This window comes from Monodon monoceros, unplaced genomic scaffold, assembly GCF_005190385.1.
Source record: "Monodon monoceros isolate NGI ecotype Baffin Bay Population unplaced genomic scaffold, NGI_Narwhal_1 Super_Scaffold_20, whole genome shotgun sequence".
NCBI classification, from domain to species: domain Eukaryota; kingdom Metazoa; phylum Chordata; class Mammalia; order Artiodactyla; family Monodontidae; genus Monodon; species Monodon monoceros.
In genome coordinates, this window is record NW_021703777.1 from 67,023,518 (window position 1) to 67,049,669 (window position 26,152).

Consider the following 26,152-nt stretch of genomic DNA (forward strand, 5'->3'; position numbering starts at 1 on the left):
GTGCATGGGCTTCAGTAGTTGTGGCACGTGGGCTCAGTAGTTGTGGCTCACGGGCTAGAGCACAGGCTCAGTAGTTGTGGCGCATGGGCTTAGCTGCTCCGCGGCATGTGGGATCTTCCCGGACCAGGGCTCGAACCTGTGTCCCCTGCATTGGCAGGTGGATTCTCAACCACTGCGCCCCCAGGGAAGCCCCAGTTTTGCACAGCTATGTTTAATGTTACAAGAAACTGTCAAACTTTTTCAAAGTTGTGGTAGGTGTATACCACTTTGCATTTCTTTCTTTTTCTAAAATTGTGGCAAAAAACATAACATGAAATCTACTCTCTTAAATGTTTGTCTGCAGTACAGTATTGTTAACAGTATTGTTAACATGTATATACATTGTTGTGCAGCATTGAGACTCTATCCATGAACAGCAACTCCCTATTTCTCCCTCCTCCAGTCCCTGGCAATCCCCATTCTGCTTTCTGCTTCAAGAATTTGACTACTTTTGATACTTCATAAATGGAATCATGCAGCCTTTGTCCTTCTATAGCTACCATATTCCATATGCTTACCATAATGTCCTCAGGATTTCCTTCTTTTTTTTTAAAGGCTGAATAATATTCCATTACATGTATATACCACATTTTTTTAAAATCCATTAATCTGTCAATGGACATTTAAGTTGTTTTCACCTCTTGGTTATTGTGACTAATGTTTCAGTGAGCACAGGAGTGCAAATATCTCTTTGAGAGCCTGTTTCCAATTATTTATGCTAAATACCTTGAAGTGGGCTTGCTGAATCACATGGTAGTTCTATTTTTAATTTTTTGAGACATCTCCATACTTTTTTCCATAGCCATGACATCATTTTACATTCCCACCAAAAGTGCACAAGGGTTCCAATTTCTCCATATTCTTGGCTGGTACTAGTGACAACAGAGATACACAAACACCTACCTTACGCTAGCTGCTTCTTATTTATAATCCCTATAGCAAATCCTAAAAATGCTATGTATATATTTGTTACTTTCTAATTTAAATAAAACTGGATGGTCATTTCTTTCTCCCGTTGTATAACATAGTCTTCTGGAAAGAGTAGCCAAGTGTAGGGTGTCTAAACCCCTGGTAGCTCTGCGGGCCAAGGCTCTGATGATAAAGTGCAGATTCCCAGTTATATTGCTGGATGAATGTTAAAGCCATCTCTAGGCTGGAATTTAGACTCTTATTGAAAAGCTATTCTACTAATCACCAATTAACGGATAAATGAGCTTCACACCTTTTGTCTGTTCATTATTTTATTGTCAACATATTATTTGTGAAGGGAGAGAATGAGTTCAGAGTTTGGAAGTCTTCAAATTAGGAAAGACTGACAAATAGGCCAACTCTACTATTCATATTTACAGTGGAGATTTTTAAAAGAAATATGGCATAATGCACCTCACAAATGGATGCTATTAAAGTCCATTTTAGGCATCATTTTTGAATACAAGGAAACTTCATTTCTTCTTTTTTTATTCCCTAATATGTAAACACTCCATATGTTCAAATGTTTGTAAGGCATGTTATCTTAAAGAATATTAAAAAAAAAATCAAAGTGGTACAGAAATAAGCTCCTGGAAGAGTGCTGGCATTTTTCTCCCAATTGTTGGATAATACGGCAAAGAATTTCTTCCAAATAAAGGGATTTTGTTTTGTATTAAATTTTATAATAAAAGCTCCCAAATGAAAGATTCAGAATTCTAAACATTTTTAAGGATTATAAAAAGATATGCCTGAAATCTTGCATGTTTTTAAACATAGTACAAAGTAAGCTTTTTATATGTAGGCATTTTTAATAAAAAAAGTTTTATTTGTGTTTTAGGAATAAACAGGCTAACATAAATTGTACATATTTACAGCAATAAACTTCATTTCAGAAGCTGCACAACGGCTTTTGTAAGTACAGCTGATGGTTTTTGACACCAGCCTTCAAACGTGTTTTCTTTCTTTCGTTTGCTGCAACATTTAAAATCTTGTAGTACTGAAGAAAACAGCAACTTATTTTATAGCAAAGCCACACTATTAACAAAATAATGAGTAAACTACAGTCCCGTGAGTGCTAAGGTATGAGACTGTGAGTCCTGAAATCGAGAGCACAAGCATTTCTTGTGTCCATACCTGATTGCATGTAAGTTGATTTTGCATTTTACAAGAATACATGATTACTCAATGAATGATGAGTAGAAAAAAGGCCATGAAGGGTAAAAGGGTCAGTAATCAGAAGACACTGAACAGCTTCTTAGTCACTGATTCACTGCTAAACGGGAAATCTATTTCTTCTTTCATGTGTATAAATCACAGTCTCCAGGCTTCATGGATTTTGTCCACAGATCATTTTTGAGATAGCAAAGGCCTAACATCAAATACTTTACGCATGTAAAAAGGAATTAATGAAACGGTTAGGATATTTAATCAAATTCCTAACAGAAAGGGTACAAGTCAAGCATACTGTATGAAATTTTGATTTCAAATGTAAAAAGCAACTACAGAAAAGCACAAGTTTCATTAGAGAGAACAGCAGTTTCAATCAGAAAATACAGTATATACTGATACAAAATAGAAAGTTGGATTACAAAAGTAAGGAGTCTACCTTTTCTTTCTTGGCATTGGTGAAACCTGTCTCATTTCATTATAATTTCTGTAGGTTTCTGGAAATACTCATTCTTGCCCTTGAGCTTTTTAGTGGTCTGGTAGGTATACAAAAGTATTATCTGCTTATGTAAGAAAGCAAATGCTTATGTCAAAAGAGCAAAAGAACATTAATATATTGTAATTTATGTACCTCTGTAATTAAAGGAGTTCTGCCTGCTGAAAAATAAAGAGGGGAAAAGGGGTTATTTTATTTACAAGAGCTGTGTAATGCCATTCAGGAATTAGCTAATTCACATTTAGTAGGAGGGTAATAGACAATTCAGCAAAATGATTAGTGGAGATTAAAAAACACAAGGAACAAAACACTTAACATCTTCTAACATATTTGGTGAATTTAGCATAACGGATTTTGAGAGGCAACGGAAGGTATGCATTTCTTTCTGTATACATGTAGCACCTGCTTTTGAAAGATCCAGTTATGTAGTACAGGGTGCTGTGAATTAAAATAGCAGGAGACTGGTTTGGAAAGTTCAGCTAATTTTTGGATTCAATCAAGGTTTAGGTGAGATGGTAGCCAAAGAGATGTTCCATTGCTGGCAGGATAGTAATTTTCCCAATCTTTAGCCTAATGAGTCCTGCTTTCCCAAACCTCCTGAATCACTGTGTAAAGATCTTTGCCTCAAGTTGAGTCTCCTTGGGTAAAGACAGAGGAGTGAAATAATTATTCAGAGATGATGGACAGCCAAGAGAATTTTTCAAGCAAGCCACCCTAACCCAGATGAGTTTCTCTCAAAGAGAGTTTTATTTGTATTTATGCAGTATTAAAGTTTCCTCTTTACATTTTCATTAACCTTTTAAATGACATGACAGCATTATTTCACATTAGCCATTAGGTTCCCATCACAATGGCACAAAATGCTGCCTAGCGTTCAAAAATAAACTTAAAGATGTCAAAAAAAAAGTTTGGCCCTTGTAAACATTTATATCGTTTGGAATTTCCAAAACCCTCATGCAACCTTGACTTTGTAATAATGCCACATGGTAGTTTTTAACAAGAGGGTTATTGGCCCTCTCTAAAATAAGGAGTTGAGCAACACAGTCAATGAATATATGCATATCTAATCAGGAGTATTCCATACTTAGAAGAGTAGTGGATGTTCTGAATGTGAAATTTCACTTGTGTATATGATTCTGTTTTCCACAACACTGCAGTGAGTTAGAATAATCAAGGGGCTTCCCCCAAGATGTCTCAGTGGCATTGTTGCAAAATAGAAAATAGTTCAAGCTTTATCCAGTGAGTATTTAAAAAAGATGTAGGAAACAGATTAACATGAAATTGATTCGCTTAAAAAAAAGAAAAAGCAGATACACTGCAATTCAATGTATTTGGGGAAATATCAAGTAGAAAAATATATCTAGTAAAACTGGGGTGGCTGGTTGCCACTCTGAGGTAAGGCTTGCAAATGATATCTTTTATGCAAATAATATATATAACAGGAGAACAGGAAAGTTAGCAGCTGAAAGGAGAGGGGCAGAAAAGGTATTTCTCTGTACATCTGTTTTATGCAGTCTTGAGGGACAGTTGGTGAATGTCAAGAACTGCCCATCCCCCTTAGATAGTTCTCAACCTTCTATTTACTTCTTGGCAGAAACGAAATTTGGTGTGCCATACTCTCTGGGAGGATTCTCTTAGAATTCACATTGGAGTGTTCCAATTATGCAGTGTAGTCCCAGCTTCAAGAGTAAACGCCCAGTAGAATCTAGATCCAAAGGCTTTTAACAAGGCAAACTTGGGTAAACGAGGGAAAAATGAAACTTTAAATAAAACAGTTCCTTCTTCCATAGAGGAAAAGCAGTAGTAATTAGCATGGAAAGTCCAAGTCTGCTAGACTGGCAGACTCTAGAATGGTGGTGTTAGGATTCATTTTGTATAGTCATAAACAATGGAAAAAATCTCAGTGACCACTCGGCACAGACCCTAACCTGGGTTCAGTTGTAACTCTAGCTGCATTTAAAAAAATCCACTTAGAGGTTGCAGACATAGGCTCAATGGGACTAAAATAACCTGGGGGAGGGTAGCAGGAACACCTGCCTCACAAGGTATTATCTATAATTCTGAAAGTAATGTCCATTATGGACATTCTCTGTTGCTACATTTAGCAACGTAGGTTATTCAGTCAGCATGTACAGATTCTCTACAATGGACAGAATAATAGATGCTTTGGGCAATGCAAAAGAATTAGAAAATGGGGCATTTACCCTTAAAGACCTTCGCTTTATTTAGGGAGGCAGAGCATCTATTTGCAAAACTACTGGAAAATACACAAATGAAGTAACTATCTTTGGACAAAATGGCCACAAGAATTGAGGGTGAAGGGGAGAGGGAGAGTGAACAGAATGAGGGAAGTTTGCTCATGATGGCTTTTTGGTTGATGTTGGCCGGATTCATTAGGGAGGCGTTAGGAGGAGGCTGAGCTGGAGATAAAATGTAAAAATTCAAGCACAGCAACGAGAACATTTTGGGATGATAGGTGGCCGCTGCAGTGGAAGGGTAGGGAAAGCGTAAGGATTAGCATGCTTGAAGCTGAGTGAGGGGTACAATGAGAAATGAAGTGAGCATGAGTGATGGAGAAGACTGAGGTCAGTCATGAATAAAAGATTCATAGGGAGCCAAGATATTTTCTCCAAGGTGTTAATATTAACTTGCTAATATTTCCCATATCCTCCAGGTATGGGAATCATGAGACCTCATAATTAGCGTGACTATATAACTCGTTATCTAAATGGACAATTTTGAGTGAAATTATCTATTGATAATTACACACTGGCACTATCTCAGGCAAACTGGGGCACGCTTCAGGCTATTTAGATGTTGTACAAGCTACTCCTTCTACACTTTCCCTCAAGAGAGTAATGAAAAACTTTTGTGTGGAGGATGGAGGAAGGATGGAGAAGGATTACAAAAAAGAGCAAGAGTGTTTACTCGGCACAGTATCGACATACTGGGAGAGGAAATCACTCTCCTTTCTCCTACTCTCCACTCATCTTTGAACTACCCACAACCTGGATCATCAGGTTAAAAAGATTAAATCCAGGCAGTGTAGTAGAGTGGAAAAAGCTTTGCCTTTGGAGCCAAGAAAAACTGAGATTGAATACTAACTCCATCACTAACTAGTTATCAGATCTTCAGTAAATCATTTAACCTATTTGAGCCTCTATTTCTACATATTGGTTTTGTCATCTTAACTTCACAGCATTGTAGTGAAGGTCAAACCAGGAAATAATGTGTGGGAAAGTGTTTTTTGATGCCTCAGACCAATGTGTGACAGTCATCGTTGGATATCTACCCAAAAGCCATTCTTCCCTCTTTTTTTTTTGGCTGTACGCGGGCCTCTCCCGTTACACGCAGGCCCAGCGGCCATGGCTCACGGGCCCAGCCGCTCCGCGGCATGTGGGATCTTCCCGGACCGGGGCACGAATCCGTGTCCCCTGCATCGGCAGGCGGACCGCCAACCACCGCGCCACCAGGGGAGCCCCCTTCCCTCTTTTTGTTAACATATTCCCCACCCCACCTCCTTTTTTCCCAGACACTGGGCAGCTTGGGGTTAGTGTTGTAAGCCAATCATGATAATTCCATTCCTCTTATCAGAGGCTGGTTCAGGAATGGATGTGTTATCCAACCCTGGCCAATGGGACAACAGAGAAGACTGTTGAGGGAGTTTTTTGGGAAAGATGTCCTTGCTCTTAAAAAGAAATCCAAGGCAGGGCTTTCCCTTATTTCTTCCACTTGATATGAGTGCGTAAGTGTAGCCACTTTGCAACCATAATGGCTGCTGATAACATACAGAGTTAAGAACTGGTTAGGGAAGGGGCCTGAGTCCTGAATGACATCATTGTGCTATTGAAATAATTAACCCAGTAACTGCGCTACTTCTAACTGTTACATGAGATAACATTTTGATTGTTAAAGTTACTTTTAGTTGTATCTTTTGTTACTTGCACTTAAATGAATCCTAATTGATATACATATTAGTAAGTACTAATCTCAACTTGGTGAAAATTTGAAGACTTAGGAATGCTTCCTCTGTTTTGAAAAAAATGAAATTAAATATGAAACCATCACTAGGAAAAAAGTGTGGGAAACCAGTAATAGAAAACTATTAGCTCACTACTTTTAAGAGGAGTAATGAATACATCTGTACGTAGGAAGGTTTTGTGGGGTGTGTGAGGTCGAGGGGCAGAATCTTAGGATAACTCTACAAAAAAGAGACCATCTCATCCATAGAATGGCCTATGGTGGAAGGGAGGAATTTCCAGGCACTCTCCTAACAGTTTTGAATGGTCAGGGGTTCTCAGGAGAATCATTAAAGTTTAGAGATGGAAGGTATCTTTTAAAAAAGGAAAAAAAAGTTATGAACATCTGTGTGCAGGAATCTCATTAGGAATCTTGTTCAGACACTAGGATGCATCTTTAAAAATGTGAATAGCTAGAAATGCTGATTGCAATTTAATAAGTAAACTTTCAGTTTTGCCATAGCTGTGCCTAAAACATTTGACAGATTTAATGATTTAAGTGGGGGATAGGAGGAGGTGGGAGAAGTGGGGCCAGAGAGAGTGGATAACAGACCTGGAATCTTTTCCAATAGATGGGTGGCTGCCTCTTGCCTGAGAGCTCAACCATACCTGCTATTCCCATTACAGGACACAGGACAGTGATGGCGTCTAGGATGGGAAGGAATATGGAAAGGCACTGCAATAGCGTTTCTGCTCAGATGCTGCTTAGAAGTTGGCTTTTCCACTCAGGAGGGGCATTCCATGGCCATTCCTGACTGAGTTAGAGAGAATGGTCTAAGGGATCAACATCTTTCAGATATCTGAAAATAGAGACCACGATGATTATGTTATATGAGACTCTTCAGTGCTTTTAGAGGGAAATATTGTAGTGTAGACGATTACTAAAATCATAAATTTTTTTTTTTTGCCACTTGCCTGAAAATTTAACTCTATGTTCTCTATATATTTTTAGAGGACTGTGAACAAGTTTTGAATTCAGTTCACTTTACACCAGATGGCTTACTCCCAAAGACATGCAACAAGGGATATAACTAAATTTGTGGGGCTGTGTTAACAGAGGCCATGAGACTCCTGTATCTTTCTGGTAATCTACACAAATGAATCTCTTTAAAATTCCCTTTGAAATTTAGTACTGGAAGGGAACTTGGGGGTCATCTGGTGGAATGTCCGTAGTCACACAACTAGGCTGTGATAGTGACAGCATAAAGCCCAGGTCACAAAATCCTAATTCCAAGGTGTCTGCTGTTCACTATAATTTCCTTCTCCCCACCACGCGGCTCATTTATAGTTAACTTTTTAAGGTTAAGCTGCACATTGCTTGGTATATGTTTAGAGAACTTTCTGTTCTCTAAATATAGAAATGTTGTCTGGAGGAAAAAGATGTTCCACATATTTTATAGGGGCAGTTTAGACAGTTTGCCTTATGACCTGTCCAGTTACTAACTATATTTAATGTCTGCTAGAAGGCTGAAGAGGAGTGGGTAGGGTAATGCATAGAAGTGGAAATCTGTAATAGGAATCAGATACAGAAAGGATGAATTAGGTCAAGTTCCTAGAGGACAGTCTGTAACTAATGGTGTGCTGTGTAAATGATTAGCCATTCTGGGAGGAATAATAATAGATTTTTAAATGGCATACAATTAAGACTGAAGAAGTACACAAACGAGTTTGATGAAAAAGAATTGATACAGTGTGAATTCACCACATTACAACTATAATGTAAGGAGATGGTCTTATCCTCAAACTTTACTGTAGATAATGTAGTTTTCTTAGGTTTGAGCTTATGATTTTTATTTCCATTTCATTTTGAATTAGACTGGGAGGGAGAAGGTTTAGGTAAACGTGTATTCTGTATATAAGGGACAGAAAAGCAGAAAAGAAAAATAACCCAAGGCAGTTCAGAAGAGGCTACTGTGATTATACAGTAGCTACCTCTAACATTCTCTTAAAGGCAATAGGAGTAGGAATTTGGGGAAATTATTAAAATTCACCGTTTTTGTAGATTCAATTGAAGATATGCAGTATAAGTCCAAAGCAGCTTAAGCTTTCTGCTATTCATGGGCAAGACAGCTTATGAGGTTTAGAAATGAGAAAGGAAAAAGAAAGGGATTGATTTCATTGGGTTAAGTAAGGCATGAGTCAGGATGATGTATGGTGCCAGAAAGGAATGAACACAAAAGAGGTAATCTGTTTCACGTTGCCAAACTTGCAAAATGCATAAACATATCGTATTTGAATAGTTTTCACCTATAAAAAATTATATTGGAAAATGTTCCCCCTTCCCTGTTTTTCTTCAAAAGGAAACCCAGGGAGAAGTAGGAGCCAGAGAGCAATACTGATTGCTCTTATTTATCCTTTGGCTTCTAACTGGGGCTGTTTTAAGTTAGTGAATCTGTGACCCTGTGTACTTTAGGCAAATGCATAATGTTATTTGGCCTCTCTTTTATGAAACAATTTTTATTGATTTATTTTTCTATTGTCTTCAGGAGAGAAAATGCAGGTATGAGAATGGTTTTCTTTGCCAACTGGTTCAGAAAGATACCTCCTTTTCCCACACTGAATTCCTACTGAAGCCTTGGTGATGAGTGCTGATTGTTCCAGGGTGGACAAAGTATCTAGGGGCCAATCAGGAATGGTTGCCAGTCCCTTGATGTACCAAGGACTTTTTGAAATAGGAAAACCGAAACAAAACAAACAACTGTTAGATCTCTTCAGTTCGAGTAAGGAAATTCTTGGTTTGGAGAAATAAAAACAAACTCAAAGCTATGCTTATCCTTCCAGGAACTTAGTATTTTCTGGTTTGAAGTTCTTCTATTGAAAAGGATTTCCTTTCAAATGTTTGTGAAGTTGCAGCCTCTAACAGTGGAGTTTTCTGTCAGCTTAGTTGATTTCAGTTACCTGGAAAAAGCAGGATTTAGGCAAAAGCACAATGTATTCTGGACCTAGAAATTGACTTGATTAGTTCCAACAGGGCTTTGTTTCTTATTCAATTGATTGTGGACCCTACTTGGCACATTCTGGAGCCAAAATGTCTTACAGTGATGGCTCCCTGCACTCTTCCTGGCACTTAAAATGCTGGCAATAAAAGCCTTGCCTTGCTAAGTTCTTACCTGCAAGAAAGACATTGATCACTCTCAAATGTTGCTAAGAAACCAATCTATTTCCCTACTTGCTTAGAATTTCTGAATTTCTGTGGATACCATCACCCTCTCTGGGACTGCCAGTCTGCATGGAAACACATCTTATGGCATAATATCCCACCATTCCGAAGACTTTTTCAAGAATACCAGGACTTGGGAGAAATATATTTGAGAACATTTAATTGCCAGATTCTCTTTTAAGTTTAACTAGCACATACCAAACATATCCCAGGCCCCCAGTTGAAAAATACTTGTCAATACCCAGTCCATTTATACCAGTACTTCTTTTTACCCTTCAAAAACAGTGACATGGTCACCTCTGGATCTTTCAGGCATGAATCAGCCAGTTGGTGTTATCAATGTCGTTGGCTATCTCCTCCTTTTCTCCTTCCCATCATTTGCGCGTTCGACTGTTTACCCTGATCAACCATCCATCCATTTCTATTAGAAAGTATTAGAAGTTCTGGGAACACTTGTGGAAGGAAAGAAGGTACAAGCTAAAGCTATTGGTGCAAATGAAGCTTTGGATTCCCTGTGGATTTTGATCATGTCTTCTATTCTTGACCCCCTGAACAGCATGGATAATTTGGTATCTGAATATATGGGTAGCCACAAGTGACTGCTAAAAACGCGTCAAACTTTTCATGGCACGGTTCCAGGAGCAGCTCGTTAAGATTCCTGTCTCTGCTGGTGTGCTGTTCCTGAGCCCCAGGGGTGTGCAGACTTCTTGGTAGCTCCAGTCCCTTTCAGCGGGGTTGAGGCATGAGGCAGTGATCACAGACACCTGGCAGAATTACACAACTGTACACACACAATGTCAGAGAGAGAGCAAGAGCTAAAAAGATTCTGGTTTGGACCCAAATCACTAGTCATTTCACTTCATGAATAAAAGCGAGTGCCTTGTAAGCTTACATTATTTACAATGCTCGTATTTTTCAAACATCCACCCAAAAGCTGAGGACCACCACGCCACAGGGAACAGTTCCATGAACTATGTACAGAATTTACAAGGAAGTTTACATAATATTCTACATTCCATTAACAACTTGACCTCTGTGTTGACTGTTTGCTTTCAAGCAACAGATATTTTTGTTCGTTTTTCTGTCCTCCTCATCCCAGTAACTGCTGATGAACCAACATGAACAAATGCTTGCACATTCCTTTACCCTCCCTCCTGGGATAAATATTTGATTATATTTGTTTAGGGAAAAAAAAAAAAAACAACTGTGGCACATCACCCTTTGTAAAATACTATTAAAAATTGTCCATATAAGAAATCTTGGAGAGCTTTTCCTTCTAACATTATAAATAGATCTTTTGTTTGTTTGTTTCACTCGGCAAATTTTGACTGAGCTCTTTCTGAAGTGAATATTTATAAAGCAGTCATTGATTTTAGAAAGATGGGATTTGGTCAACATTTCTGTGTATTGTACGTAATGCTTTTTAAGGAAAGCCTATCCTTGGATCCATAAAACAAACTTTATTCTCTGCACCACATTTTCTCTTTGCATTTTCAAGATCCTTCACTGATTGTAACGGACAGTAAAGACGGTATATGTGAAAACACTTTAGTCAGCAGAACTACCAACGAGTCTGCTGTTTCTATTTGGCAATGGAGAGGATGGGGGCAACAATCCTGGATAATTCAAGCCAAAAATATGTCTTTACCTGGGTCTTGGCCTCACAAAGCTGGTGAGTGTAATGCACATGTCACCCCTGATATCTTAAGTCAAGAAACATGACTGGTTGGAATGAGTGTGAAGTCATCATTGGCAAATAAGTGACGGGATTTCTGCTGGGTCTCTACAGGTTAAGTCTAAGACTCAGTCTGTTTCACAGTTTATGAACACGGGGTCCCCTGGACATGACTGTGGCATAAGAGAGTGCGTCCGTGCAGTTTTCAGCCTCTGCTGCCGCTCTGTTAATACAGGAGATTATGGCTAAAAGAAGACAACCCCCAAATGGTTAAACAGTAACCCCTCTAAAATGTAGCGATCTGAATCTTTCAGGAACGGGGACCAGGTTGAGGGCACTTATGAATGTCTAGCAATTTTTATGTTTTATGTCATCAATTTGGGCAAGACAAGGTAGAGAGGCAGAGAAGGAAGGATTTTTTTCTGTGTACTGTTTAGCCTGGAACGAGATTGGGGAGGACTTGGCTAGGAGGTGCCGGAAGAAGGAAGTGAGGCCAGAGGTTATTAATTAGAAATATGGCAGCTCTTCCATTTTTCTGGAGGCCATTGCCTCTAAAACCAGAGCTATGTAACACAATTTGTGTAGTGCTAGCTGTGACTGTCTACATCCAGGAGGGCCTACAGTGACACCATTTCGTGCCTGATGGTAGATTCAGGCTTACTAAGTTTTACATTTTACAAAGGATAAAAGATGAGAATTCAAAACGTTCTTTTTCTCTCAGAGATGCTTTACATCTAAAACTACAAGCATCAAATTCTCTAGACTTTTAAGGCAAGATAATAATAAAAAAACTATGCTCAATCTTCTCCAAGAAGAATGATCTAAACAGGTAAATAAAGAGAAATTGTTTTGTTATGGAACACAGATCAACAGAGACTTTGTTTCTGATTTAGCATTTCATCCTTAAAAACTTTTTAAAAGAGTTTTGACTTATTAATTCTTGTTAGGTATCAGCCAAAAGCCTCACTTCCTGTGTTCAAAATAAACGGCTACACAGTGGTTCCTGGGTAGTCACTGGGAATATTGACCTTACAATCACTGGTATGGCCACGTTCTAGTCTATTTGGGCATTTCACGATGGAAAAGCATCTCACCCTGCCAAAGAACTAACTAAACAGAGTTTCGAAATGGATTGCTTCATCCCCAGAGGATGGAGATTTTCTTGACCAGGGAACTGTGATTATACAACTGAAAACTTAAATGAAATTTGGTTCCCATGCCCGATTCATTTCTCATAAAACCACTGAGATAATTTTTCCAGTTAAAGCAGGGTTTTTATATTCTTACTAACATACATTAGCTATAGCATAACCATGTACGTATTTGGGGGTTCTCTTTTCCTCTTGCTTTCTAAAAGAACACCTCATAACTCTCCTTGGGTTTATCTGTAGAAATTCAGCTTCCTCTTTTCAATTAAGTTTATAGTCTCTAGCAGCTGATGCTGTTGTAAACATGGGCCCTCATCACAGCCTTAGGGAGAAAGCCAGATCGTCACACAGAGGCAGTCATCCCTATTATTACCTCAACTCATATCACATCCACAGGTGAGGTCCCAAGTCGCCTTCATGACTGTTCGGCCAACTTTGGGTTTCACTCAGTCTTGAAAATGAACACACAGATTTCTTAAATGCTCAGGCTGAACACACACACAAAAATAACGAGGCTTTAATGACATAAAATGAGATGAATCTCGACTCTAGTTGGTTGGATATGGTTAGAATTGTGTGCTGGGCTCTTGAGGGATGCTCCTTGTATGATGAGCAAAGTAATCCATGAGCAGAGATAAGGCAGAAGCAGTAACGACTGTAGACAAGGGCTATACTTTCAGAGCTGTTGTAAATGTTTGAAGGCTCAGTGATGTTGTTGTTATTCTGTGGTTTTGCTGTTTTGAAGGTTTTCTTTAAAGTAGAAATCTGGCGTTGAAGGAGCATGATACCAAAATGGGTATATGTGCATTTCCTGAAGCATTCATTTCCTGTGTTGGAATGCAGAGCTCAGAGAGCAGAGGCATAACATGCTAGCTGAGGAACTAGCACTGTGCAGCTACCTTGTCACCATTAGATACTGCTCTCTGGAAGGCTAAGAAATATATACTATTTGATTAAAGATTTGGCAGTTCAGGTAACTGCCCAGGCACCCTTTTCACAGCACATAAATCTTGCCTTCCTCATGGAAAGGGCAATATTTTTCTCAAGCAAAAATTTCTTACCACCCTCTTCTTCAAAGCGCACCCACCGCCCCCCCCCCACCCCCGCCGCCTTTCTCTCAATCTCTCTAAAGGAGGAACGAGGGCAATGTGATGCCATGGCTTCATGACACAGCCTCACGTGATTCCAGGCTGAGGAAGTAAGTTCAGCGCTGCTCATTTGAAAGAGCTTAAAGATGGTCACTGCCCCCCAAACTCCTTATACTTAACAAGAAAAGAAAAATGTTCCCAGTGGCTACCAGGTTGGATTCTAATGTTAATTTAAATCTGCCTGGAAGTCTGAGAAAGAAGCATTTTTCAGAATATCCAGCTTAAAGGTGAGGTGAAGATGGCAGATTGGGTTTGCACAACCTGGGGCAGCGCTTGCCAGTCTCCCCCTCTTCCTCCGTGGAGCTGGGACCCCCTCCTACAGTGGACCTGGGGCAGCTTGAGGGTGGAGGGGAGACTTCCTTCCTCTTCTAGGCTCCTTTTTGTTCTCCCTTCTTCCTGGAAATCTGTAACTTATCAATGGCTTTTGTTTTGTCTTCTGAGATCCTGGAAATTGTGTTGTTTTTTGGCAGCATGAGATTGTTACAGTTGACCAGGAAGCCATGCACACAGAGAGCTGGGTCCTCTTTTCATTTTTACTTAAAAAATAATCAGTCAAATCCAGGGCGGCTAGAACTGCTAAAGATCTGCCTATCTAATTTCTCTCGTTGTGTGTATTTGTTTGTAAACATGGCAATTAACAGAGCTCTGAAAGAGCCAGTAACCTGGACCACAGTAGACTGGAAAAAAAAATAGAGTTTTTTTTTTTTTTTTTTTGGAAGTAAAAATGGGGCAGTAATAAAACTGATATGCAAGACCTAAAACCAATTGGATGACTGAATCTCTTACCTCAAAAAGCACAGCAGTACCCTGCTGGGGACCTGTGGGATTAAAAACTAAGAGAAGAGGAAAGTAGTCGTTTAAGGAACCATGGGGACTGAACTTAGTGTACATAGTAAAGCCAATAAACGACGTTAAAAAGAGAAAAGGTGATGGGGAAGAACATTCGGGACCACTTGTCTATGGAATTCACATCAGTCAAGTCGGGGATTTTGACTTTGAGCTGCGAGGCGCGCCTGCGGAGGCGCCCCTTGCTGTGGGCGCCGTGCCGGTCCAGCGCGCGCCCGTACGCCTCGCGGCTGCTCAGCGGCTTGCGGTACTGGATGCTGGCGCTGTCGTACGAGTACATGGTGGCCTTGGGGTCGCTCCCGCCCGTGAGTACTTCCGAGCCGCTAGTCTCGTTCCTGATCTCCAGGGTGCTGAGGAGAATGTTGCCGTGGGCGTCCACCTGACGGAGAAAAGACGGGCTCAGGCACAGCTGCCCGGACGTTCGCTCGTTTTGGTTAACCTGTAACTGTTGATACTGCGTGGCACTCAATACACACCGTCTTGCTAGACATCTGGCTCTGTGCGCCTCCTGGACATCTGTCTACCTGCCTATCTATCATCTATCTACCAGCTATGTATCGAATCCATCATCTATCAATCCGTCTAATCTACTGTTTATCTATGATCTAATCTATCATCTAATTTACCATCCATCTATCATTTATCTAATCTAATCCATCCATCCATCTATTCATCCATCCACCATTTATCTCCACTCACAAAACAGTATGTGTAGTATATTATTAAATATATAATTTTATATATTATATATAAAATATGTAATTTTTGTTTTTAAAAATTTTTGTTTTTAAAAACCATTTATCGAAGCCATATAATTACATATATACATATATTTTGTAACAAAAATGCCATAGGTATTTGAAAAAATAGCATATATATGTTTATATACATGGCATTTTTTCTTGTTACAAAGTGATACATGGAAACATTCAAAACTATAAACAATCAGGAAACAAAAAATAAAAATTAATAATTTCACCTTCATTGTCGATTATTTTTAATATCTTGCTAAACTTCCAGTCTTTTTTTTATTCATATATACTTAAAAACACAGACTCACCTAGTATATTTTGCTTTGCAATCTGCTTTTGTCAGTTAATAGTATAGCCTGGTCATCTTTCCACATTAATAAATATTCCTCTGTGACAGCGTGTGTTCATAGATTATATGGATAAACCATAATTGAATCAATCTATTTTTAGATGTTAAGGCTTGCTTTACTGTTATACTCTTAAATAAACAGGCCTGCAAAGAAAACCTTTTAGCTAAGACTTTGTGCATATCCATAGTTATTTCCTCTGGCTAACTTGCCAGAAGTGTGATGGGTGCATGGGTTGAAAGGACATGCCTGGCTGTACTTTGACTTTTGTGTCTCCACTGTTGTTCGCTGTTGCTTCCTACCATTCCAGTGATACCTAGCCCAGGTTTCCTGGTTTTTCTCTATGCTATGCCCAGATAAACACTTCTGGAACTATAGGAATCGTGAGCACCTTTGGCCTATGATGTGGCTTTAACTTCAAGCTGATCTCCTTTGCATCTGGTTTACCTGGAGGGGACATGGCTCATTCATACACATGAATTTGAAATACTTCCAAAGACAATACAGGCAGCTGTGTTTAAATTTAGAGTTATTAGCACAGTGCCCGACTTACAGTCCGTGCTTTTAAATGCTTTCTAATGGCACTGATCTCAGTAAACCCTTGTTGAAAGCCATAGGTTTGGGTAGGCAAGCAAAGAACATGGTGACAAAGAGAGAGCTAGAGAAAAGCTTGGGAAGAGGCAAAGACAAATGAGAGAAAGAAAAGATAACTAAGATTTGTTGCGTGTCCATCATCTGCCTAGCATTATGGTAGATGCTTCACGTATATTACTTGTTTAACACTTACAACAACAAACCACCTGCAGTTTACGCCCCAGTAAGTGCCAGACCTGAGATTACCACCCATGTCTTGTCTGATTCAATGCCCATGTGCTTTTTACTAAGAATGAACCACTTCACAGTCCTCGGCCATCGTCACATCCTGCAGTGAATTTAGTGATGCAGTTGATAGCTTTAAGCTTCAAGTTGGTTGGAGAAAGAAATGGTGACTGAATCTGGCCTCTGGCTCTCCATTCTCACCTATCATCATTTCCCTTTGTGAAGCATTTTGCTGTAGTCTAACTAGGCTACCCACTGTGCCCTCACTTGGGACATCTATTGGCTTCTTTATTCAAGGAGTTATTATTAATTTTTGTTACTGTTGTTAGTAACTACTATTTATCGAATCCTACTGTGTAATTTATCAGTTATTTTTCAGACACTATGAAATCTATAATATTATCCTAGTTCAGCAGATGGGGAAGCCGAGGCTCAGACAGGTTAAGTAAATTGCCTAAGATTTAACAAATAATAAGTACCCAATTTGGAATTCAAACATAGGATACTCTTTGTCTCAAGTATCATTTATTTCCTCTTTGCACGTTAATCAATATGTTTTCTTCAAGGCTCAATTTAACATTTTACTTCCTCTGTGTACCTGTGTACCTTCCCTGATCATAGTGACCTCAAGAATTTTCTCTCTCTCCAAACCTTTATTGACGCTTACTATGAGCCAGCTACAGTGCTAGTTGTCAAGGATGTGTGTGTGTGTGTGTGTGTGTGTGTGTGTGTGTATATATATATATATGTATAATATAGTGTAAATCTATGGTTAAAAATGTCATGCATATGGAAGTTTATGTTACTAAAGAGGACAGTAGGGTTGAAGTGACAAGGAGCAAAGTCCTGGATTCATTAGAGACGGGACAAGTTAAGTTAGAAGATTAGGTGATGCATGTGATTTGCTAGGTACTGTGGAACAGTCAAGAGAATCCTTGAACATGGATTTTGTCCTTGAGATAATAGTCTCCTTAGAGATACAAGAATATGACATAATATTGAAAGTGACAAGACTTTTAACCAAATGCTAAATGATACAGTATAGACCATGATTGGGGTGCATAAAAGTGAGAAATCATTGGGATTCATAGAAGGCTTCATGAGGAGGTGGGGCTTGTACTGAATCTTAAAGGATGGGTAGAGGATAGAACACAGGATTGGGAGTTGAAATCTGCGTTCTCATCCTGGTTTTGTTACTAACTCAGTTTCATCATCCATAAATGAAAGGCTTTCACTAGGTAATCTCAAGGGCTTGTTTCTAATTTTTGACAGATTTTGCTTATGGAGAATATTCCAGGCAGAAGAAAATACTTGTAAAACGGAATCACTTGATCTGTACTGTATGCATCATTAAGAAATCCCTCTTAAGTAAACAAGTTGCTAGAACTTAGAATTAGCCAATGAAGCATAGAGATGCTCCTCATTAAGGAGAAGTCATGACAAACAAGGTACATTTTATTAAGATATTTTGGTTAACCTTGGTGCAGGCTCAGAGGTACTTATAAATTGCATGAAGTTTATTAGTTTGTGCAAATCCCTCTAAATATTCTGTCATCGACCAGAAATCATAGCTTTAAATGGTTTGACATGTAAAATAATGAATCCCTTTCTGCAGCTACCCATGAAAGCTGATTTCATTACTGTATAGTTAAATTAACACTACCGTGTTCTTTATTTGGAAAAATAAGGAATGTCTTACAACTGTTATTGCCCATCTTCATTCTCTCTCCTACATAGTCTAGGACCTTTCCTAAAAGCTGGTGTTACAGGGTGTGTGTGTGTGTGTGTGTGATTTTGTGTGTGTGATGGTGTGCACAAGCATTTCTTCAGAGGTATGAAATTTCGTCCTCCACCCTCCAAGATTTTGCTGCCTGGTGAGGTGGGTGTGTAGTAACCACATCACTGCTGACACCAGCAAGTTTCTGGTTGGCTTCTCCTTAACCCCTGCCCTTAGGAGAAGAGTAGCTTTCCCTTTGCCTCAGCCATATAAGGACACCCAGGGGATCCTGATATCCACAATCAGCACAGCTTTCCCAAAATAATATCCACGGGGAAAGCGGCCAGTGTGTCTTCGCGTCTTCAGAAGCAGCAAGGAGCCATGCTGGGCATTGCTTCAGCACCTGCAGTGGTGACGCTGCCTCATTGAACAAGGAAATATTGACATCTGAGTTGGGCATGATCCAGACATCGAAGATTTTCAAATCTTGAAACAGAAGGAAGTGAGGCAAATGAAAATGTTGACACACTGGAATTCTAGGGCAGACACAGCCTAACAGATTTCCTGAAGCGTTGCTGATTTTGGAATAACTGTTCAGTGAGATAATCATTCCCCACCCCTCATACTGCCGTAGAGGAAGAGACCTGCCACTCCAGTTCCCCGGGAGACAAGCTCCGGGAGGAACACTTCAAGCTCTTTCACTGCTCGCCACTGACCTATCTTATGGGCACAATTGGAAAGAGGCGGGCATATGTGGCTCTGAGCCTCCTGGACTCTTCTCTCCCTCTGATCTGCCACCAGAGAAGGTGCAATCCATTTAGAGCCGTGCATGTTGAATCCACTGCTTTGGTGGGTAAAGCCTGTGGTTGTTCAGGGTTCTGGTGATTGGGGAGGTAAGTCTGTCTAATATTGGGGGGTAATGACTTAATTATATGACCACGTAATCCTCAAACCAACACCACGGATTCTCTTTTAAGTTTAGAGCATCACTCAACCTAAATTTAGAGAAAAATGAGTATAATTATTATTAAGGCTTCAGGAGGGCCAATAAATAATGCTTTCTCTTCCCCTTCAGATAGATGATCAACATGCAAGATGTCTAATAAAGGGGAGCAGAGAACGTGGCTTTAGATCTGCAGCCCCAAGGGCTTGCTAATCTTTCATCCTCAGCCCACTTCCTATTAGACAGGTATATTCATGGGTTACAAGACGTAATTTTAGGTGTAGAATGGATAAGTGTTAAAACGTTAACAGTTCATTCATTCCCTCACTCATTTATTTAGTAAGTGTTTATTGAGTGCCTACTCTGTGTCAAGCACTGTCCCCGACACTGATGAAGGAATCAGCCTCTCCACGAGCAATAGGACGTCATGTCCCATGTTTTAGAATTTCAGGGATCTCAGTTAATAAAGCTCCTTAATCTTGTACACTCTCCTGTACAAACCCTGTGACTGCTCCCATCTCCTACTGGTTCTAAATGTTTTACTGGACAAATACTGTGACCTCTTTCAAACTCAGGTTGTTAGTTCTCTTTCTAACAGACTTTTTGAAATGCTTTCACTTGTGACCATGGGATCTGCCTTCTCACTGCCTGCTGAGTCTTTCTCTCATCTTCCTCCTGAAGGTCCCTCCTGAAGATACTCCTGACCACAGGCAAATCTTGGACGGGCTCACATATGAGGGCGCACCTGGGATTTCACTGCATAAAGACCTGAGATGGGGAGAGACAGCTTCTGGCTGGTGAACCCTCTCTTTCTTTCCTGCAGTACAGTGGTTCTCAATCACAATATCTTGCTTTCAACTTCGAGAATGCAACAGTCTTGGGAAGATAACAGTGAACAAAAGAGATACAGTTCTTGAGTTGGCGCTTATACATTCTTACAGAGGAAACGGGGAATACCCTCTTTCCCCATAAAGTTTGTTTTTAAAAATTGAGTAGCATTATGAAGAAAATGAAACAGTGGTATATATTGCTTTTCACATATTTAGACAAAATCTAATCAGCACACTAACTTGGTTACTTTGTATGTTTTTCTTAATATTACACTCATCCTATGTCATTATAATGAGTGAAAATTTTAAAGTAATTCATATTTCCTTTTTTTTTTAAATCCTGGACCTTACTACAGGACAGCCTATACATGGATGTTTAAAGGCATCTCATTCTTCAAATGGCCAGAGCAGAACTTTTGATCCTCTCTCTTCTTATCCAACTGGTTCCTCCCCAAAATGTCCCACTAGAGTGTCGCTCCAGGAGGGCAGGGACTTTGTCTTATCCATTACTTCCCAAGACCTGAGAAAAGTGCTTGGCACTTACAGGAGCAGTCAGTAAATATCTACTGAATGAATGAATGATAGTACAGGGGGTAAAAAGGCATGGTGGTTAATTTTATGTGTCAACTTGGCTAGTCTATGGTGCCCAGTTATTTGGTCAAGCGCTAGTCTAGATGTCGCTGGGAAGGTATTTTGTAGATGTGATTGACATTTTCAATCAGCTACTGTAAGTAGAGGAGATTCAGCCCGATGATCTGCATGGCCTCATCCTAACCCTTAAAAGTCTTAAGAGCAAAAACTGAAGTTTCTCAGAAAAGAAATTCTGTCTCAGGCCTGAAACAGAAATCCTGCCTGAGTTTTCAGCACACTCTACAGATTTTGGACTTGCTTTCTTTACAGCCGCATGAGACAGTTCCTTAAAATAAATATCTTCTCGCGTGTATGTTGGTTCTGTTTCTGTTGGTTCCATTGGAGAACGCTGACTGATACAAAGGGGATGGCAAAAATCAGGAGGGTGACTAAAGCCCAGGAAACACTGACATGCTGGCTGTATTTCTTCCCTCTGTAGAAACCCCAGGTGAATGTATACGTTTGTTTTCTAGTTTGGGTTTCACTTCTCTCCCACCCGTCCTGTCTCATTCACCCTCCCCTTCTCTCTGCCTCCAAAATACCCAAAGAATGCCTTAGGCTGTGAAAAATGCTGTCACTCACTGAACTGAACTCTTCTGGATATTTTCAATCAGGAAATATACCAGAACTCATTTCAGTGTAATTGGAATAAAATATAATCTAGTTGTCAGTGGCAGTTTTAAAACCCTGTTAAGAAGCACCTCTGGGCTCAATCTACTTTGCAAACAGAAAGTGATTTCCTTACTGTTAACCAATTCAGTTAGATCCCCATTAACTGAGTGCTTCTGAAGTACAGAGCAGGAAGCCAAGTGAAGTGATGCTGGCCATGGAACGGGCTGTCCCTCCAGAAGCCTACAGTCGAATGAATGAAGCTGTCCAGTGTGCTCAGCTGCCTTCACCTGCAGAGCACAGAGAGCCACACAGCCACAACCTCCATCTGCGCATCCCGCTCCTGTAACGAACCGCATTTGTGATGTCGCTGTCAGTCATTAGCTCTCAATGACTCACGCACATACGGCCAGCTTATCTTTGATAAAGGAGGCAAGAATATACAATGGAGAAAAGACAGCCTCTTCAATAAGTGGTGCTGGGAGAACTGGACAGCTACATGTAAAAGAATGAAATTACAACACTCCCTAACACCATACACAAAAATAAACTCAAAATGGATTAAGGACCTAAATGTAAGACCAGACACTATAAAACTCTTAGAGGAAAACATGGGAAAAACACTCTGACATAAACCACAGCAAGATCTTTTTTGACCCACCTCCAAGAGTAATGGAAATAAAAACAAAAATAAACAAATGGGACCTAATGAAACTTCAAAGCTTTTGCACAGCAAAGGAAACCATAAACAAGATGAAAAGGCAACCCTCAGAATGGGAGAAAATATTTTCAAGTGAAGCAACTGACAAAGGATTAATCTCCAAAATTTACAAGCAGCTCATGCAGCTCAATATCAAAAAAAAACAACCCAATCGAAAAATGGGCAGAGGACCTAAATAGACATTTCTCCAAAGACGATATACAGATTGCCAACAAACACATGAAAGGAAGCTCAACATCCCTAATCATTAGAGGAATGCAAATCAAAACTACACTGAGGTATCACCTCACACCAGTTAGAAAGGGCATCATCAGAAAATCTACAAACAACAAATGCTGGAGAGGGTGTGGAGAAAAGGGAACCCTCTTGCACTGTTGGTGGGCATGTAAATTGATACAGCCACTATGGAGAACAGTATGGAGGTTCCTTAAAAAACTAAAAGTAGAACTACCATACAACCCAGCATTCCCACTACTGGGCATATACCCTGAGAAAACCATAATTCAAAAAGAGTCACGTACCACAATGTTCATTGCAGCTCTGTTTACAATAGCCAAGACATGGAAGCAACCTAAGTGTCCATCGACAGATGAATGGATATAGAAGATGTGGCACATATATACAATGGAATACTACTCAGCCATTAAAAAGAAATGAAACTGAGTTATTTGTAGTGAGGTGGAGGCTAGTGACTGTCATACAGAGTGAAATAAGTCAGAAAGAGAAAAACAAATACCGTATGCTAACACGTGTATATAGAATCTAAAAAAATAAATTGTTCTGAAGAACCTAGGGGCAAGACAGGAATAAAGATGCAGACGTAGAGAATGGACTTGAGGATACGGGGAGGGGGAAGGGTAAGCTGGGACAAAGTGAGAGAGTAGCATTGACATATATAAACTACCAAATGTAAAACAGATAGCTAGTGGGAAGCAGCCGCATAGCACAGGGAGATCAGCTAGGTGCTTTGTGACGACCTAGAGGGGTGGGATAGGGAGGGTGGGAAGGAGGGAGATGCAAGAGGGAAGAGATATGGGGACATATGTATATGTATAACTGATTCACTTTGTTATACAGCAGAAACGAACACACCATTGTAAAACAATTATATTCCAATAAAGATGTTAAAAAAAAAAAAGATGACAAGATATGCTCTCTGATGACATTGTTTGAACATCTGGGTATAGCCTCATGTGAAATTACAATCTTTGCTGGACCTTTTAGTTGTGTGGGCCAAAGAACTCCCCGCCCCTCTTTTTTTTTAAGCTAGTTAGATTTTATTAAGCCAGTAAGTTAGATTTCTCTCTCATTCACAAAAGAATCCTATCTTTTTGAGTATAGAAGAAATTGGAGACTAGATGCCAGAAAGAAGATGAGAGAGAGAGAGAGAGAGAGAGAGAGAGAGAGAGAGAGAGAGAGAGACTTTGAGATGCCTGGAAAGGAAAATTAGATTCTTACGTTGCTGAAGGCCCCGAAGATTAGCTAAATTAAGCCACAGCTAGAGAACAAAACATGGACCAAGCCAGATTTGGGCAGGGGTTTGAGGGCTAAAGAAGTTCATCAACTGTTAACACAGGTGGTCATTAGAAATCAGAGGCCCTGCCTGGATTTCTCCAGAATCCAAGATACTAAGTCAGAATGGTTAAAGTTTCATTAAAGGCTGATGGCAAGACAGTGATGTGGGGCGGAGCCCAGGCTCAAAGGCTAATATGCGTATCAAGCTGGTCCAAGCTAGACCTGAGAGAGCTGTTTACATTTATGAAGACTGTTTTCACACACATTTTGTATCCTGGAATTAATCACAATACAGAGTTTAGTTACATTTAGAAAGTTGTCTGAAGGTATAGAGGATTCACCATAGAGAATAGGAATGGGAGGAAAAGAGGCCAGATTACAGTATCAACATCTGGTTCTGAAGGGAAAAATTCTTTCTTGACTTTTGGGGTTCCAACTGCCCATCGGGTATGACTCTTCAGCAGGTTTCACCAGTGTCCCCCATGACTTAGAATGATGTTGAGTCAGTCTCTGGTCAGAGACCACCCATGCAACCATTCTATCTTAGGTGGATCTATTTGCAAATGGGCAGGCATTGTGGCCAGCAGATACAACTATTTGTTCCAGCTTAGTACAAAACTGGCCCCAAAGTAGCTTACTTACAGCTTAGTTGTACTGAGTAATCTATCTTTCAAAACTCTAAATACCATCTCTAGCTTCAAATGATACCTGACGGTTTTATGAATCTATTGTCTTTATCATGTTGGAGGTTGAAACTCTCCTAATGTCTGGATTGAGCACCTGTACTCATATAAAAAGATACTTCAGTGCAGTGGTGGAAATATAAATCAAGACAAAGCAAGCACTTCTGAAGCTTCACTATAGATACCCTTGACAATACTGCCCAGCCAAGGCTATCAGAGTAATGTGTGATAAATGATCAATGCCACTCTATGCACTAGGGTACCAAGGCCGATATTAGGGATCCCTCAAATAAAAATTGTCTGGGACCAACCAGAACATATATGTCATTTGAATTCAACTGTTTATAAACATCTAAAAGGAAAGGGGAGGATCATCTAACCATTATAGTAAAGAAAAAATATAATATTTTCTATTTCTTAAATTTAACCAGAGGGTAACATTTTTAAATACCACTTAGGTTACATCATTAACTTCACTGCTGGAGGTGATGCGCTGAACAGATGAAGTGATACACTTGCTTTGTTATTGACACATTGTCTGCCTGAGCCCCTGGTTTTAGAATAGGATAAGGAAGTCAGGAACTGGAAAACCTAAGCAGCTACAGGCATGATTATAATTTCCTTGAGATAGTACTGGTCTATTATTATTCCGTCTAAATATGAAGAAGTTTATAAAAACTTACAGCATGTTTTGGAGACTGTATTTATCTGATGCTATATCACTGTGATTCAGAAAGAATAACAGAGGTTGATAGAAAGTATGCTTGAAAACATGTCAAAAATCAAAGTGATAGAAAGAGTAAGTAAGTTTGGAGCAGAAGCTAAAATGGACTATAGATAGTCTCCTTTTCTTACTTATTATGAATACATAAGAATTTTATAAAACATTGTGATGTAACACTCAATACCTTGTGTGGTATCTAAGAACTCACCTTGAATGAAAAAGGCCTCTCTAGCAGTCATTCATTCAAAAAGTTCCTGTTTGGTATTTTCTCAGTTCTAGCCACCAAGGAAAGAACAATAAACATAATAGACAAGGACCCTGGTGCCTATCTTTGGGAAGCTTGGAGATTAGCAGAGAGATAGAGGTTACAAAAATAATTACACAAATAAAATAATTACACATATACTCTATATTGTGGTAAGTCCTAAGGTGGAAAAGCACAGGATGTCATGAGAACAAATCACAAGGGTACAAAATATAAATCAACAGACATGTCAGTTAAGGCATTCCTGAGTTAGTAGCAATTATGGTAAGAACTGGAGCAATGGAAAGATTGAGAAGGCCAATATTACCTTCAATCATACTAATTTTTTCTTCTGTGGTATGAAATCTGATTCTAATCCATCTAATGAAATTTTCAATTCTATGATTTCCACTGGCTCTTGTTTATAGTCTCAAATCCTAGTCTGACACTTCCCATCTCTTCATATATTATGTTAATCTTTTCCTATGGACTTTATTTTAAGCTGTTTTTTTGTTTGTTTTGTTTTTGTTTTTGTTTTTGTGGTACGCGGGCCTCTCACTGTTGTGGCCTCTCCCGTTGCGGAGCACAGGCTCCGGACGCACAGGCTCAGCGACCATGGCTCACGGGCCCAGCCGCTCCGCGGCATGTGGGATCTTCCCGGACCGGGGCACGAACCCGTGTCCCCTGCATTGGCAGGCAGACTCTCAACCACTGCGCCACCAGGGAAGCCCCCTTAAAGTACTTTTAAAGCTGGTATGGCTACGATCAGATAATAGGAAGCTTCAACCTTTCTTCAGGATAAATGCTGTCCTGTCTTATTTTATAATCCATTCATAATTTTCTTTCCAGCCAGATCAGAAGTTTCTCAAGGGCAAGTATCATGCCTACTCCTTTTCCCATGGCATTAAGCATAGTGTTTTATACAAGAGTATACATTTATTTGAGTGTGTT

General features: G+C 39.7%; 2 protein-coding genes across 7 annotated transcripts in view; one reads left to right on the forward strand and one right to left on the reverse strand.

Annotated features, from left to right (window-relative positions):
- Positions 1-26,152, forward strand: part of COMMD8 (COMM domain containing 8) — a 48,438-nt gene that overhangs the window by 17,572 nt on the left and 4,714 nt on the right. The window contains exon 5 of one of the 4 annotated variants that reach the window (XM_029235173.1): positions 19,927-20,162. The exons of 1 other annotated variant lie outside the window; for it this stretch is intronic. In XM_029235173.1, coding sequence (XP_029091006.1) covers positions 19,927-20,046 — 120 coding nt within the window. In that variant the 3' untranslated portion in view covers positions 20,047-20,162. Of the gene's footprint in view, positions 1-9,176; positions 9,654-11,348; positions 12,008-19,926; positions 20,163-26,152 lie in introns of those variants that run through there. 2 more of the 4 variants (XM_029235176.1, XM_029235174.1) reach the window with 2 other exon arrangements.
- The window catches only part of GABRB1 (gamma-aminobutyric acid type A receptor beta1 subunit), a 386,790-nt gene continuing 374,918 nt past the window's right edge, over positions 14,281-26,152 (reverse strand). For 2 of the 3 annotated variants that reach the window (XM_029235171.1, XM_029235170.1), the window contains exon 9: positions 14,566-15,046. In XM_029235171.1, the coding sequence (XP_029091004.1) occupies positions 14,702-15,046 (345 nt within the window). In that variant the 3' untranslated portion in view covers positions 14,566-14,701. Of the gene's footprint in view, positions 15,047-26,152 lie in introns of all 3 variants that reach the window. The other variant, XM_029235172.1, reaches the window with a different exon arrangement.